Source organism: Anopheles funestus, chromosome 2RL (assembly GCF_943734845.2).
Source record: "Anopheles funestus chromosome 2RL, idAnoFuneDA-416_04, whole genome shotgun sequence".
Lineage (NCBI taxonomy): Eukaryota > Metazoa > Arthropoda > Insecta > Diptera > Culicidae > Anopheles > Anopheles funestus.
In genome coordinates, this window is record NC_064598.1 from 51547897 (window position 1) to 51563949 (window position 16053).

General features: G+C 36.8%; 1 protein-coding gene across 15 annotated transcripts in view; it reads right to left on the bottom strand.

Moving 5' to 3' along the window:
* Nucleotides 1–2186: 2186 nt before the first annotated feature.
* The window catches only part of LOC125762279 (complexin), a 169384-nt gene continuing 155517 nt past the window's right edge, over nucleotides 2187–16053 (bottom strand). For 13 of the 15 annotated variants that reach the window (XM_049424181.1, XM_049424180.1, XM_049424170.1 and 10 more), the window contains 2 exons: nucleotides 15126–15152; nucleotides 2187–11265 (listed from right to left, as the gene is read on the bottom strand). In XM_049424181.1, the coding sequence (XP_049280138.1) occupies nucleotides 11192–11265; nucleotides 15126–15152 (101 nt within the window). In that variant the 3' untranslated portion in view covers nucleotides 2187–11191. The remainder of the gene's footprint in view (nucleotides 11266–15125; nucleotides 15153–16053) is intronic. The other 2 variants (XM_049424182.1, XM_049424183.1) reach the window with 1 other exon arrangement.

Below are 16053 nucleotides of genomic sequence, written 5' to 3' on the forward strand. Positions count from 1 at the left end.
TTGTTTTGCTGTGTGCGTTTTTCTTTTTTGGGTTCTATAATTTAGGCTTACACTAAGTAGTTACTGGTTTTAGTGGTGAATGGATTGCTATCACAAAAAAAAACAAAAAAAAAACTAAACATTCAAAGTGCTTTTGTCTACTGCTATGGGTATGTTACAATACGCTTTGTTGGGCACACGTTTCGTTTGGAAGAAACGAAAAAACGGTTTTAACGGTTCGAAAATTGGCTAAAACACGTGGGCAAACATTTGTGTCCCTACTTGATCTACTTTATCTACCAACTTCTTCACCCACAAAACGTTCACTTACTCTATCATAGTTCAGGTGCATTTAAAATCATCAGCGCATTTGGTGTGGTAATACAATTTAATTTACGGTTTTTGGTTCAGGTTACTTTAACGTTTAGATTGCTTTTATGATTTTCGCCACCACTGTATGTGTGTGTGTGTGGTGCTTATCAGTACTGCGATCACTCTACAGCTAACTGGAGGTGGTTGTCATTTGATGCTAGTAAACTCTTTGCTCAGAATTACTTTTAGTGGGATGTGTGGGAAAGGATCTCTGCTAGCATTACTACACAATTTGAATTGCTGTTGTTTGTTTTTTCTTGTTGAAGTTTAGCTTTTTTATAATAAAGTAGAGTGAGCACTGAAAGGAATAAAAAGTACAGGTACGATTTATTCTAATCATGAATCACTACCACTCTTCCTTGCCTGGGAACAGACGCGATTAAAACTTTCAATGACTCTATTCGTTACATCAGACCATTCGTTATGACAGCGTACAATGTGGTTAGTTTCAGGTGTGGTGGAAATACATCAGTTCACTGGCTGGCGCTGTGGTGGTGGTGGCAACGTGTACTGCTGTTTGATGGTTTCGTTTGACAGGTTCTAATTAGTTGTGCTAAATGAAAGCTTTTTTCTTAAGGGCTTTAAAGCTTTTGAAAGTTATAATTATGAATCAATGGCATTTTTTGTGGATACCTTAGAAGGGCGTTTGAAATGTGTCTTATCGTGTTTGTTTAGAGATAAACCATTTAATGTACATTAATTGGTGCAAAATATGTGCGATCACATCACTATGTCAACTTCATACATTTTTCTGTATGACAATCGTATGACATTTGCTGTTAGTAAAATTTGCTAGTATACCCCATCTTAGTTTTTTTTGTTTGAAAGAAGAAAAAAGTTATTAGTAAATGCTTAACAAATGTCACAAGAAATCAATAAACCGGGATTTTTCAAAAGGTGTCAAACAGATGGATTACTTCCAAATGCTCTTCATGTACTGTACCAATGTATCGAAAATAAATGTAAATAATTTTGAGTGTAAGTATGAAAAACGATCCCATGGAAACATTTAATTTTACTCTATATGCATTGGTATGTTATGTTATGTCCAACCCGTTGACTTTAAACACAATAAATTTGTTAGAAAGTATCAGTTTATTACATTTAAAGCATACAAAAGATACAACGAGAGAGAGAGACACACACACACACATACACACGCACACTGTTGAAAGCAGACTGTTTTGTGTATATGTAGTACATTTATTAGTAGTAGTAGTAGTAGTAGCAAGAAGAAGAAGAAATAGCTCATTTATTGTTTCTTTCCACTGACGACAATACACAAAACAACCTAGAACACCGAACGTAATGAAAGTTTTATTATTTAGCTTGATGTGTGTTTTATTTCACGTGTTTTTATCACACCGATAGATAGATAGTTGCGATAGTGGTGAGAAAGAGAGAAATTACGTTACCATGCTTTCGGATACACTACCTACCTTTACCATAGTTATGCAAAGCGAATCGTGTCACTCGCACAAACGCAGAATGAAACTGCGGCCCAAGGTTAAGGTTGTCGTACCAAAACAAAAAAAAAGTACACATCAAACAGTAGAAAATAATGTGAAATTAAAAGAAAAACAAGTGAAAAAAAACAAGAAAAACAATGATAAACAAAAAGTAAACATTTACAATATCAATAGGTACAACGTAGATTGTTAGAAGCACACATACCACACAAGATCACAACAGTATACAGATAAACCAAAAATTGTTAAATACATGGATGAAAACACATCAAAACAACACAGCACAACGGATGACAGTTATAAACACCGACATAACAAAATTACACACACACACACATCAAATACAATAACAAAAACACGTGTGGGTTAGGGTTTTCTGTTTTGTTTTGTTTTTCCTTAAATATGTTTTGCCTTTTTCTTTCGCTGTTTCATTTTCCTTCCTTCTTATCTTGTTCAATTTCCACATGAGTTTTAACTCGATTTGCTCTGTTTTTTGTTGTTGTTGCACCATTACGGGTGCCATTCCTTAATGGTGGTGGTGGTGGTGGTGGTTGTATGTTTGACTATTTCCCATTTTGTTTTTGTTCTATCCTTTTTCTCTCTATAACTTTCATGCCATCTGGGCCTTCTGTTTTTTTTGTGGGTGATGTTGAATTCTTTTCAAACACTTCATTAAACAATATAAAACACACACACTCACGCACTGCACCACTCACTCATGCGAGAAGAAGTAAAGTCTACGGGGGGTGGGCGCGTATGAAGGGCGCAATGTTACTGTTGTTACTTGTTTCATTTCCGTACCATACGTTTACAATGCAAGGATGAGTAATATATGTGGTTTTAGCAATTGTCATCTTTAAACAGTTAGGGTTTTGCATTTCGCTTTTAAGTAGTTACGATAATAAGTTTTACATTTTCAATAGGTTATACAATACGCTCGAAGTTTTGTGCTTGTTAGATTTCTACGCCATTTACCGAATTCTATGTATTTCATCTGTTTTCTGGTTTTTTTCTATCTTCTTTTTGTTGTTGTTGTTGTATGTACTGTTTTTATTCGTTTTCTAAGCATGAGATAGCAATAGCGCGTTTCGAGAGAGAGAGAGTTTGAAATGGATAGAATAAGTAGCATTTCAATGGTAGCAGGTTGTGTAAATGTTGTAAGACATTTGGTTGTGTGTTTTGTTATTATGTTGAGAGAAAAAGGACCGCTAAATGCAAGCAGAATATATACCAATCCCGATAGAACGTGGGCATAAATAATACAATTAGTTTGTGTTTGTTGGTAAAAATGTAGCTTAAATAGTGTAACGGGAAGATGGCAAATAGAGGGTAAAATTGAACATGTTTCCATGAAAATGAACCGAGCGAAACCTCTCGTGCCTGTTGCGTTGATGGCCGTATGACTAATGTTTCTGCTCTCAAGGTGATGTGTAGCTTCTTACTGCTGGAAAGCTTACACACGGTAATTGTTCACTCTAGCTTTCATTAATTGCATTCAACTAGTTAATGGTTCTGCACTACTTTTCTCACTACTATGACAATTTGTTTTCGCTTTTCCGGTTTCACTTATAGGGTTTAAAAAGTTTTTTTTGTTAAAATGCATAAAAAAACAATAAAAATAAATTTTAAAAAAATTGAAAACATAAAAGAAAGGGTACTTTTTTTTAAAAAATATACAAAACAAGAAAAATAAAACAGTAACAAAAAGGAAAATAGGAAAAAATGAAAAAGTGAATACAATCATACTAAAAAATTAGTTAATAGTACAATAACAAAAAAAAAATAAATAAATGAACTAATTAATAATATAGGTATTTTATATCAATTAAACAAAAACTTTCCATTCACTCCCATTCGAACGCTTCCCATTCTCGCCGAGAGACAGGACCGATACACCGGGTTTGTTTTAGGGAAACCGGACAGGATTTAGATTTAAATAGCTCTCTTCGTTTCTTTCTTTGCAACTGTTTCAGCTTGTCTGCTTTTACTAGCCGCTACGCTTGGTTTTAAACTAGGCGTCACTAAATGTGTATATATATATATATATATATATATATTGTGTGTGTATATATATATGTATATAGGTTCATGCCTCGTTGCATGAGATAATTAAACTTTAATCAGCTTCCCTCCCTATAGTAATTGACATGTATATTGTTTTCCATTGCATTCCATTGACTTCGGTGCTGCTTCCGTTCCCACCTCACACTCAGTGTTTGTGTTGTGCTTCTTCTTCTTTTTTGTTTTTGCTTCATTTTTATTTCCATTTTTCTCTCTCTCTTCATAATCTATTGTTCATATGGCTCTGTGTGTATATTTTCATATTTTATGTCTATTTATATAGTGCTACTGTTTTAGCGTTGTTACTGTTTTCAGGCTAAATTCTATTCCATTGTTTCTTATTTGTTTGTTTGTTGTTGTTGGTTTTTTGTTGTTGCTTTAATACTTTGTTTTCTCATAGCGTTGCTTTCTACGCCATTTTTAACGACAAAACGTTATACGAAGGTAATACAATTAAATTTAGCGACAAACGGAACACAAAGCACACTTTGGACACCAAATGCGTTATGCATGCAAACATTTGAAGTACGGAATTTCGTGTTCGTGTACGTTTGTGGGTGGTTTGCATGTTTGTATCAGTGTACATACAATGGAAATAAAGTATGAAAATGTGAAGAAAATACAGGCAGCTTACCATATCTTACAGCGAACACGTGTCCGATCGAGACACCTTTGGTTGTTTTAGTGTCGCGCGATTCTTGTGTAATGTTGTGATGGTTGTAAAGAACGATAGTGAACGAACGCAACGTATGTATAGAGCATGAAGAAGTAAATAAATACACCAAGAGTTTGTGTGTGTGTCTGTGTGTGCGTAACAGAAAGCATATAAATATAGTAAGCACGTATTAAAAAGGCCATTCAGTTTGTTTTTAACAGTTTTTTTTTCTTGTGTTTTATTCCTTAATTTCTTAATCTCATTTTCAATGTGTAACGCTGTTTCATTTTTCTGTTTTCTCATTAAACCATTTTTCTTTTGTTGTAACAATTATAAACAAACGATGCCTAATGCCATGTTGGTGGTTGTGATGATGGTTGTAGTGGTGGTGGTGGTGGTGATGATTGGTTGTTTGGTTGGTTGTGTTGCAGATGCAGTCTCTACTGGTTGCTGCTGTTTAATGTCGTCTGGTTTTTTGCTGGTTTTGTTCGTTTGTTTGCCTAGTTGGTTCAGTTTTTGTGTTTTTAGTTTCATCTCATTTTCGCAATCCCTGCTTCTCCGCGCATTTGTAGTAGTTGTGTTGTTTGTATTGTTTAGTGGTTTTTTCTTTGTTTAGTTTGGTTTGCTTTTGTTCTTACATTCTCCATTCCCAAATGACTCGAAATGTTTTCTTTGTTCTGTTTGGTTGTGTTTGCGTTTTAAAGATGGGAGAAGAAGCCAGCATTGAAATCGTTAGATGTGCTTGTTTATTGCAGCAACAACAGACGGAGTGATGTGATGCTACAGGAAGTGAAGTTTTTTTTTTCATTTGCTTGACTACAAACACACACACAGAAAACTTTTTTTTTAAACACACTGCATACGATTATGTCGGTACATTTCGGCGCACTCACTGTATTCCGATGTGTGTTTTTGGGTTTTGTTTGATAGTACTGTTTTTTGTTTTGTTTGTTAAATATGCTCACATATGTAGTTTCGTTATATGTTTATGTATATTTATATATATTTGTTTCGATATTGCTAGAGCGGGTGAAGAGGGAAATGCGCACGGAACGGGGAATACCAGCGATAGCGATCGGAAGAGTAAATGATCGCAACATCCTGGCGGTGAAAGTGAACTAGCAGCGTACTTACATTTCACTGTGTTAAATCAAGCGTTTAAAGATAAAAGATTTTTCGGTGAAAATGCATTAAAAAGATTAACAAGAAAAGTAACAAGTAACTGTAAAAAACGATTCTTGCTTGATATGGAGATACGTACAATGCAACAAGAAGATGCATAAGAAAAAAGAAAAAAAGAGTTGTGAAAAAGAGTAAACAACTCAAAATAACCAGTCGAATATAAATTAAACCATAATTGCCTGTAGTTTCACTCTTTTCCGCCCTTTTTTTTTGGTTTGTTTCTAATGCATTTGTTTGTATTTTACTTCACTACATTGCTTTTCAACTAGTTATTCATGTTTCTTTTTGCTAGTTCTTCGGCGTTTGCTGTTTATATTCCCTTTTTTTCCCCACTACTGCGCTAGATAAATGTGATTTAAAGATAAGAGAGATAGTGATAGAAAGATAAATACGCTTTTTTGCAAACGATTCACTGTTGCGGGATTTTGTTTGTGTATATTTATATGTGTGTGTGCGTGTCTGTGTATGATCACGTTTTGATGATTTTGTGATTGTAGAAGTTGATTTGTATCATTACTATTGTGGTTTCGTGTTTGAGTTTTTGCTTTTTTTTTGTTTCCTTCGATCTTGTGTAGCAGTGTTATTGTGTTATCTTCGCGAATGTGCGAAGATTTATCTATACCATGTTAATGTAATTAGTCAATTACGAGCATCTTTTTGTTGTGGATTTTTAGTATTGTTTTTGTATCATTTCTTCCTTCCAATCTTTTGGTTTATTATGCAGAGTTTATGTAACCGGTGTGTTTTCTATGTGTTTCTCCTCTCCAATGTACTTGCTTCGTTTTTATTTATAATATACATTCACTACTAGTACACACATTCACAAACTCACAAACACACACACACGCAAGTCATTAATGAGCAGAGTGATAGATGCACACAGAAACCAGAAAGAGAGAAAGAGAGAGAGAAAGGACAGAGTTAACTAAAAATATACATAAAAAAATACATCTCGTTGTTATGGAAAACATTAAACGATAACGACGAAGCAAAACAAGATTTCACCTTGCGTAGTAAGCGAGATCGAAGGTTGGACGCATATTACGCAAACTTGCGTGTAACAAACTGTCGTGTGTTGCGTAGTGCGCGCATTTGTGTATGTGAGGTGTGAAAAAAGTTAACCACTAGAGTATCCTGCTGTTTTATGTTCTTTTATTGTAACATTATTAGCGTTTCATACTGTTTTGTTTCTATTCTTAACTTTCGCGTCCTTTTGCAAACAGGATTATATCGATTGTTATAATATTATTGCTCATTTACACATTGATCGTGTTCAACAATATTTGAACGAACGAAACAAAAGAAAACAACCAACACGACATGAAATGCACAAACGTTTGTGTGGATATGTGCGTGTGTGTTTATATGTGAAAGCGAGAGCAGCTAGAAAGGTTACTAAGTAACGGTGAGGGGCTGAAATGGAATCAGCAGTGTAAAAATCGCAGCAGGCGAGCTGACGCAAAACAGAAAAAGGATCAATACGCACACAGCTGGCTGTCAAAATAATTCAACAACGCACCTGAAAGCAGCCGCCAGCAGATGAATTATTTCATACGCAAGGGCCTAAAGTAGTACAAACGCCAGAAAGCACTATCATCAAACGTCAGTGTTGGTAAGATCCTCTGAACATGACACACACACACATACAGTCAAAATGATCAATACACTATGGAGCCGAAAAGTAGTAAGAAGATGGAGTTGGCTCACACGGCAACAAGGTACTGTTCCTTGTATGACGATCATTTATCGATAACGATTATATGATTGCGGTTTTTCTTTCTGGGGATTTTCGTCTCTGCTTTCTCTCTTCGGAAGTGCACTTGAACATGCTGCAATTCGATGTTTTGGATTTATTTTTGGTAATGTGTATGCGTTTGTAGTTGTGTGTGTGGTGTATGTTGTTAACGATTGTGTGTGAGGGGTCATACCCTCGAAATGGGTTCCTTGAAACACAACTAACAAACAAGCCCATACACAGCAGCCCACACACGGTAACATGAAGGTCAGACAAATTGTGATACAGTGAAACAGTGAACACACCAAAAAACATAAAACATACGACAGCGACTGAGGTTAGGTGTACAGAGAGAACACATTTAAATACAAACGAGCAACATTAAACAGGGTTTTGTGGCTGCTGCTGTTTGCTTGTGGCCTGTGACAGTGTCTCCATCTTTTCAGTTTTGCTAACCATTCTTCGAACCTCGAACGAAAGTTTTATTCGAACATATATGTGTATATATATATTGCCATCGTTATTCCCCTGTTAAACATTATTCACCCTGCACCCTTCGCTTGAAGTGCGGATGGGAAGGGAATGCGGTGTTGGTGGAATTATGTTTAAGTGAGCAAAAAAGGTCCTGTCCGACGTCCATCATACGATCCATCACGACATACATAGCAGACGCTTCCACCAGCTGCTTTCGTTGTCTGCTTCCCTTTTTCTCTTCTCTACCACGCGTTACAACATTTCCACCATTTTTCCAACAGACGCCGCCTGGTCGTTTTCTTTTAGTGTACATGTATGAGTGTGTGTTTGTGTGAAGGTGACTGGAGCTCGTTGATGAGAACGTGTTTTCTCTCCCCTTGGTTCACAACTTCACCGAACCTTTTGTGTTTTATTTCTTTCCTTGGGTTGTTATGTCTTTTTTTCTCGCAGTTTTATGTTTTTGCAATTTGGAGCTTTGGTTTATCATTTGTTTTTGTTTGCTTCGTTTCTGTGGTTGTCACTTTCATGTTTAAACTTTCAACAAATTTTCAAGCTATAATTTTTAATAATAATAACGCTAAAGTTTGTTTTGTTTTCCCTTTTTTTCTTTGTTGTTGCTTTGTTTCACCCTCCGCCCGTTTGCTTCTTTCGACTACCTTTTCATTTATCTACTGTGTTTGCTTCGCTCTAAATATACATTTTATTCTTCACGGGGGTTTCTTTTGCTACTGTCGATTACGTTTGCGTTGGTTTCTTCCTTTGCTAAATGTTTTGCAAGTGCTTTAGGGTTGTTTCCTTCCTTTCACTGTCTTGTTTGTCTTTTCTTTCTTTCGTTTGAAATGTACCACCGAATAAGTGTTTTATGTCCGGTTAGTGTGTAAGTGTTTGTATATATATGTGTATGTGTGTGTGTGTATGGGTGTATTGTTTTCTCTCCTTTGTTTTGGTTACTTCATTGATAAGTGCATAGTACTTGCTGCATTGTCGCTAAAGTTAAAACATTTGCTTTTTTTCTTGTATTATGTATTTATTTATTTTGCTTTCATTACTTCTTAACGCTTTCAATCAACTGGGCTAACGATCAAAAAAGACAACGCGAAAAATATGTGTTTTTTTTTTGGTTTTGGTTTTGTTGATTTTTTTTTGTAACTAACACGAAGTGTGCCGCCCGTGGGCACAACAAGCACACACACACACAGACAAGCGCTACGAGCCGTTGCTTCCGTTGGTTTTTCCGAGGCGGGCGTTTGTTTATTATTTTTCATTTATTACTATTAATTCAGCTGCTGTGTCAAAAACGTTCGGGGATTGCGTTTCCGTTGAGAATCTGTTAGAATAAATTACCGACCGGCCATTGATCGTGGTGCGGCACTTGTCAATTGCTTCCTTGCCTTGGACAAACCGCGCACACACTGCCCTTGCTCTCAGTGCGTAATGCTTCTTGTCATTTGCTTTGTTTTTTGTTTTTTGTTTATCACTTTGGAACTCTATCACAAACATTCTCCACGCGGTTACGGTTGTAAAAGTAAGATGAAGGTAGATAGGGAGAGAGAGAGAGAGAGCATGTGAAAGGGATGAAGCCGTTTGACAGTTGTCCGGAAGTAGTGCTCGTGTGTAAGCCAATAGTATTCCTTTCGAAGCCGGAACAGCGCACACGAAAACAGGACAAATAAAAACTTCAACACACGGAGTTGCGAAACGACACATTGGAAATAATGGAAAAGCGATCCAATTCGCTTCGAACCTTTTCGAAACCCGAACCGGCAACGCACTGAAACCGATCGACTTAGTTGTTTTTTCTGTTTTTATTTTATTATTTTCTACTCTCTACACGAACTCCAAAGTAATGTCGCAAAGATTGTTCGTTTTTTGTTTGTTTGTTCATTTGCCTTTTTTTATTTTTTGCTATTCCTCTTCTTGTGCCCAATTTATCAAGCACAGCAATTTTTAGCATTTTTAGGAAAATAAACTGACTAACAAAATCAACAACGCTTTCGAGCAGAAAGATCAACGGAAAACAACGATCAAACGTAACTTGGGCTGCTATAGCAACAATCGTGACGCGATAACGAATTTTCTCTACAAAAACTTACATTTTTCACACTTGTGGGTGTTTTCTTTTAAATATGTTTGCGTGTGTGTGTGTATTTATATGGGGTTGAATGCTATTTTTTGTTTGGAGAAGAGACAGAGCTATTATTTGCAAAGTATTGAAAACGGATTTTTTGTTTCTCCATTTGCTAGTGTTTTTTTACTGCCCGTTATTGTAAGACGAAGCTTGACGTTTGTGTGTTGTGTGTATGTTTCTTCTTCTGCTTCTACTTCTTTCTGTTCAGGGAGATTAATCACAATTTTTGCTTATTTGTTGCCTGATGTAAGTTCAATTTTTTTCTTCATTACTTTACTTTTATACTGCACTACTATTTTATTTTTTTTCTTTACTTCGCTAAGTGATTTTTTTGTTGTTGTTTGCTTTGTTTTCATCCTTTCGCAAAGGGCTCCTAATATTTTTTAACAATTTTTGGAATATTTTTCTTTTATTACTTTTGTTTTTTTTTCGTTTTTTTCTCTTTTGCTTCCGTGTTTCATACGGGCTACTCACAACTACTTCATGGTGGAATGCACGCCGTCCCGTCCCGAAAGCCTTCCACATTCGTTCGGTAAGTCCGGGATGTGTGTTTATGGGTTTTGCATGGTTGGCTTTCTTTCGGTGACGCTGGTTTATGTGTACAACATGTTTCTCTCTCTGTGTGTGTGTATGATCGTCTGTGTGACCTTTTTTGTGAATGGTTGCTGTTGCGATGTACAGCTCGTTCCATTTGTGGGGCATTGCTGCAGGATGTGTACCGAAGGAAAGGACATGATGCTTTCGATGATGTGAGATTCATCACGTGCGTTGTTGCTGTATTTCTTCTCACCCACGCTGTACGATCATGTATTGCTCTCCGATGCGTCGACTCTGACGATGTTGGGGTTATGGGATGATTTGGGTTTCTGAGGCTATGGTTATCAGCCCAACCTAGCAGAAAACTCACATCTCTTTGCTTCGGTGGATCCCTGTCTGGAGGCGACCAGTGCAAGGGTTTACATCTGGGAACCGATCCACGGATACGATCGCTGCACGTACATTGCAATGGCATGGTGTGTTGCTCTCCACACTGTTACACGGTTGTGTTGATGTGTTGTGACTGTGTTGTTTGTGACTGATGTCATCAAATATTACTGAATACTTGGTTGGTAGAGTACGCACGATACGATGCACAATCACTGCAAGGAGCATTTGCCTTCGATTTGTGTCTTGATCTCGTTCACCTGCGTCTCTATGGAGTTTTTCAACTCTGCCCCAGGGGAACGGTGGATCGTCATATTGTGGTGGCGATTGTTGAAAATACGCGCCCGAAGTTAGTAGTGTTGGTGAGTTAGTTGAGCAAAGAGAACGTAGCGAAGCCAATGGTAGAGGTAGTAGTAGTAGTAGTAGTAGTGGTAGTAGTAGTATTGGTAGTAGTGATAGGAAATAGAGAAAAAAGAGAAGATAAAACATGTATTCATTAGCAAATGGTTCCGCACTTTCGTCTGGTAATACAATGTAGCTGTAATGGCGTCCATCCAGCTTGATAGCCATTGGTGTATAGAGGTTTTTTTTAAATAAATTGTTGGTTATCGGTTATATAGAATTTGTCTGCAAGTTAGTATGTAACACAAGCTGATCAGATGCGATGAGCAGCAAAGGCTAGGTATAATATATGTAAACATATTTATATTTTGCAGAAAAATCTTTGAAACAGACATATAAACAGCTAAGGAAACGAGAGATAGTTACAGACAAGTGGAAGACAAGTCAAGGAGAAGATAATTGTCGGGAATAACGGAAGAATAACAGAAAGAAAGAAAAAAAACACACACACAGCAACAGTCACAGCCAACCATTAAGTGGTGTATTGTGTAAATAAACACAAAACGAGTAAGAACACATAATTTATCTGTTATTTAACGGGCGTTCGTTGTACTTCGATGTAGTGTTCAGTGGTTCAGTATGTCTTGTTTAAAGGGCGGAGCAAGCAGGTAGAAAGGAAGTACGTGTTTTTGTGACGCAAATGTGTATTAATATCATTGTAGAATGTAAAGTTGCCTGAAGGTATGCAATTTACATAGCAAACCGCCCAAAGTTATGCATTCGGTACGGCAATGGTTTCCTGTCTGGGAAGCATATGTCTGGGAGGAATACTGACGGATGGGGTATAATGTGACCCATAGAAAACGATTCAATGTTGGAGTGAGGTTTTAACCTGTTTGTTTAAGTTGCACAGGATGTAACTTAACTGTGTCAGAAGCTGTGTTCACAGTAGTAGTGTTTGCAATGTGAATGTGTCCGGAACAGTGACCCATTAGCCTTTTTCCACATAATAGCGCACCATTGAATGGTTGTGTTACATTGTCTCATGGATGATATGAGTGAAATATACCAATCATTCTGTCAAACCGTGCACTGTCCATACCAATGATATCAACTTGAACCCGACCGGTACTTGACAGCGTGGTTAACATTGCGTGGTCATTGTTCTTGCGAGCAATTTTGATCGGTTAGTATCGGTTCGGTTGACATTTGCACTCGTTGTGTCATCGCTCTCGAGTCGCGTGACGGAGTGTGATAGCTGACGCGCTTAATTATAAACCATTGAATCATAATGTCATTGATTAGACAAGTGGTTGATGATGAAGTAGCAAACAACACTTTTATGGCACGTTTGTTAACGCTTTTTGTTGTATAACTGTCGCGTTTTTGGGCGATTGTTTATTTTAATGAAACAACCTGACAAGAGACAATCACGTGGTAAAGGCATTGCGGTCATGTGTATGTGGAGTGAAGTAGCTATGGTAGAGTTGAAGGTTAAACAGATAGACAGACAGGCAAATAGATAGATAGCGGGAAGTATTATGTTGTTTTGGTTGTTTTTTGTTTTTTTTTTTTTACTAGAGAACCAGGAAGAAAAACCGATGAAAGGGCTGTTGACAGATAGATGTGAAACAGGAGTAGGTATGTTGATATGTTCATACAGATGGATGTTGGAATGGGTAAAGTGTGATAGAAATGATGTTCCATAAGCATATCACCAGCGCTCTGGCCAGCAGTTCTGAAGAAAGTAGAAAGATATTGGATGAACCACTTGCAAAGAAAGTGCCGCCTTCGGAAAATAGTTTCTTTCTTGAAAATTATATTCTACAGAACAGGATGGAAATAAAACAGATGACCTGAAATGAATGAAATCGAATCTTTCTCTTTCATTTTCTCTCTCTCTCTCTCATATACTCTCTTCTTTTCTTTCTTACTTTAATTATCTCTTTTTCTCTCTCTCTCTCTTTTTGGTTATGATATTGTAATCTGAGTATTTGATGTTTGGTAAAACGTATAAAACCAAGATGATCTTTCCACTATTTGCTACATTGAAAAATAAACACAAAACTAGAAAAATAGTTGTAATAAAAAAGGAGACGTAACAAATAAAATGTGAAATGAAATAATCTTTCCGGTGAATGTACAACAAAGAGCAAAACAAAAACAAGCAACTGGCTGCACTTTCTTTGAGGTACAAAATTATCTTACCGGAAGTGAACAGTGCTCGGAAGGAAAAAGAGTAGGGAAAGAAAAGAGTTGTATCACTGTGTAGTAGTTGCGAATATTTATTCCTCCATTTGCAGTGATCGGAAGTGGGTGTTTTGTGGTTTTGAGTAGAGTACTGTTTACAATTACTGACCCGTGTGACATTTTTAATTCTTTAAGAAATGTATGAAATAAAACCAGCAGCTAAAAGCGGTGTAGATACCAGAAACTGAACGAAGGAAGAGAAGTTAAAGCCAAAATGGGAAAAGGAAAAGCTATATCAATAAACTATCAAAAACACGTACACAGAGAACAGCATATGGCTGTAAACAACAAACGGGTGTATGAGTTTGTGCGTTGTAGAATTAAATAAAAATATTGAATAAATTATCGAAAAACGAACAGAGCTAGTATGGTAAATTCGTTTAGCAGACTCTAGAGAGAAGAGGTGAAGAAATAGTTGAAAAGATAGGTAAAAAGTTTAACATAGTGAAAGTAGGTAACGTGAGAAACATGTTGCAGAAATGTGAAAAAATCGTATCACAGCTAAAATGAATGTTCATTTTGGCTGTCCTTTTAAAGTGTTAGGATAGACACGAAAATAGAACAAAGCTATAACAATATGTAAAAATATTAATAAAAAGATAGATAAAAAGAGACAGAGAGAGAGAGAGAGAAAGTGCGATCAAAAGACGAAAGTATGAAGAAGGAGAAAAAATGAAACAAACTAGGGAAAAAAGGATAAAACCTGATTGGTAAAATAAAGCATAATGCACATTAGTATCTGCTTCACCGCTAGAGGTCGCTTTCACAGTAATACTGTCACAGCAGAAAAGGTAGTACGGAACTGTGATGGCCGAAACCGTGAAACAGATTCGCTCAGACCATAACAACATACACATGAAAGAGAAAGAGTAGCCTATCGATGTACATTTAGGAAGGATCACTATTCTCTTGAGCGTACCGATCGATGCTGATGTGATCGTAATATTAGTAATGGTAGTAGTAGTAGTAGTAATAGTAGTAGTAGTAGTACTAACATCTGTAACATACTAATAAAGAAACTAACAGCACTAGAAGCTGAAGGATGGTGACTACCGTAACGATTATACGTAATGCTATCTTAGATCCATCAAAACACGATTAGAACACCGACTTAATCATACAGCACGATCAAGGGCGTTTCTATATGCCATTCAGACGCTCAAGAGAAGGATATGCTTTTGTTTTGTTACACTTTTATCTGTGCTCTCGAGAGGGTGGAGGTTTGTTTTGGTTTAGAGTTTACGATTAGTTCTGGTATATTAGATTTAACATTTTAATGGCTATACATAAACACATACACACACTTATATTAGTGAGTACGGGAAACGTTCAAAACATGGGCACGATATTGAACCCTCGGTATCGTTTACGGGGTTACAGCAAGATAGAGAGAGAGAGAAACAGAGAGTAAAAGGGAAAGGGCTGGGAATGGGGGAAAGAGAAGAGGGACAGGTTGTAACATAGGTGAAGAGGCAAGTAGAAGAGAAAAATGGAACAACATCTCTTTGAGAGTTTAGCAGAAAGTGTTACACTACACAATATCTTACTACTTACTTCGATTACCGGTTGATGGTTCGCCATCTACAAGAAACGGGATCAAAATGGTTTTCTTTGGTGGGTAGTTCATTCGATGAGCGTTCGATGGCGATGGATGTTTTGTGTGACTGAATCGAAGTGTGTTCGAGGGTGATCAGGGACGTGGGAGAAGGAGCAGTGTCGTCGTGAAGGGCAAGGAGGTATGGTAGACGAAGCGTGTATTAATCTATCCACGAGGGTCTGTGATGCAAAATGTGCACGTGTGGGATGGTCGGAGGCCAGGAAAAGCCTATCAGCTCTCCTACCGGTGCAATGGTGGAAAGGATCAGTCGTACTGATTCGTCTACGGTTTTGGTGAGCGTGAGGACAAAAACAAAACAAGATTTTACGCTAGGACAGGGATGAGAAAGATGCTCTAATTCCGTTTGTTCTCTATATAGGACGCACAACAGATGAGGGTTTTTTCTTGGAACCATACTGCACAGAAACAGCATAGCAATGTGTCTTCATTCGAGGGACATTTCGATCTTATCATAAGAAGGAAAAAAGCTACTAACTGCATAGTATTTGCTGCCGAAGCTTTTTGTTACATATTGTCAGTAGGGTGGTATTGTATTATATGCTGCCATTATATTTAGAACTATAGAATAGTGTAAACGTTTTCAGTTGAAAAAAATTAAAACTAAAATTAAATAAACGAATAGAAAAAGTGAACATTTTAATCACATTCAAGAAACGCAATAAGAAAAAACAATGTACCGATAAATGAAAGCAAAAAAAACTCAATATGAATCACGTAAAAAGTAATGGTTTAGTGTAGCAATTCGCACGAATCATATGTTTCTTTTAGACATTTAGAAATTTTGATCTAATCTACTGTTAGTTATGAGAAATATTCCGTACAAGATTACTGTATATAAACAGTTACACCAATGCATCAGTACAA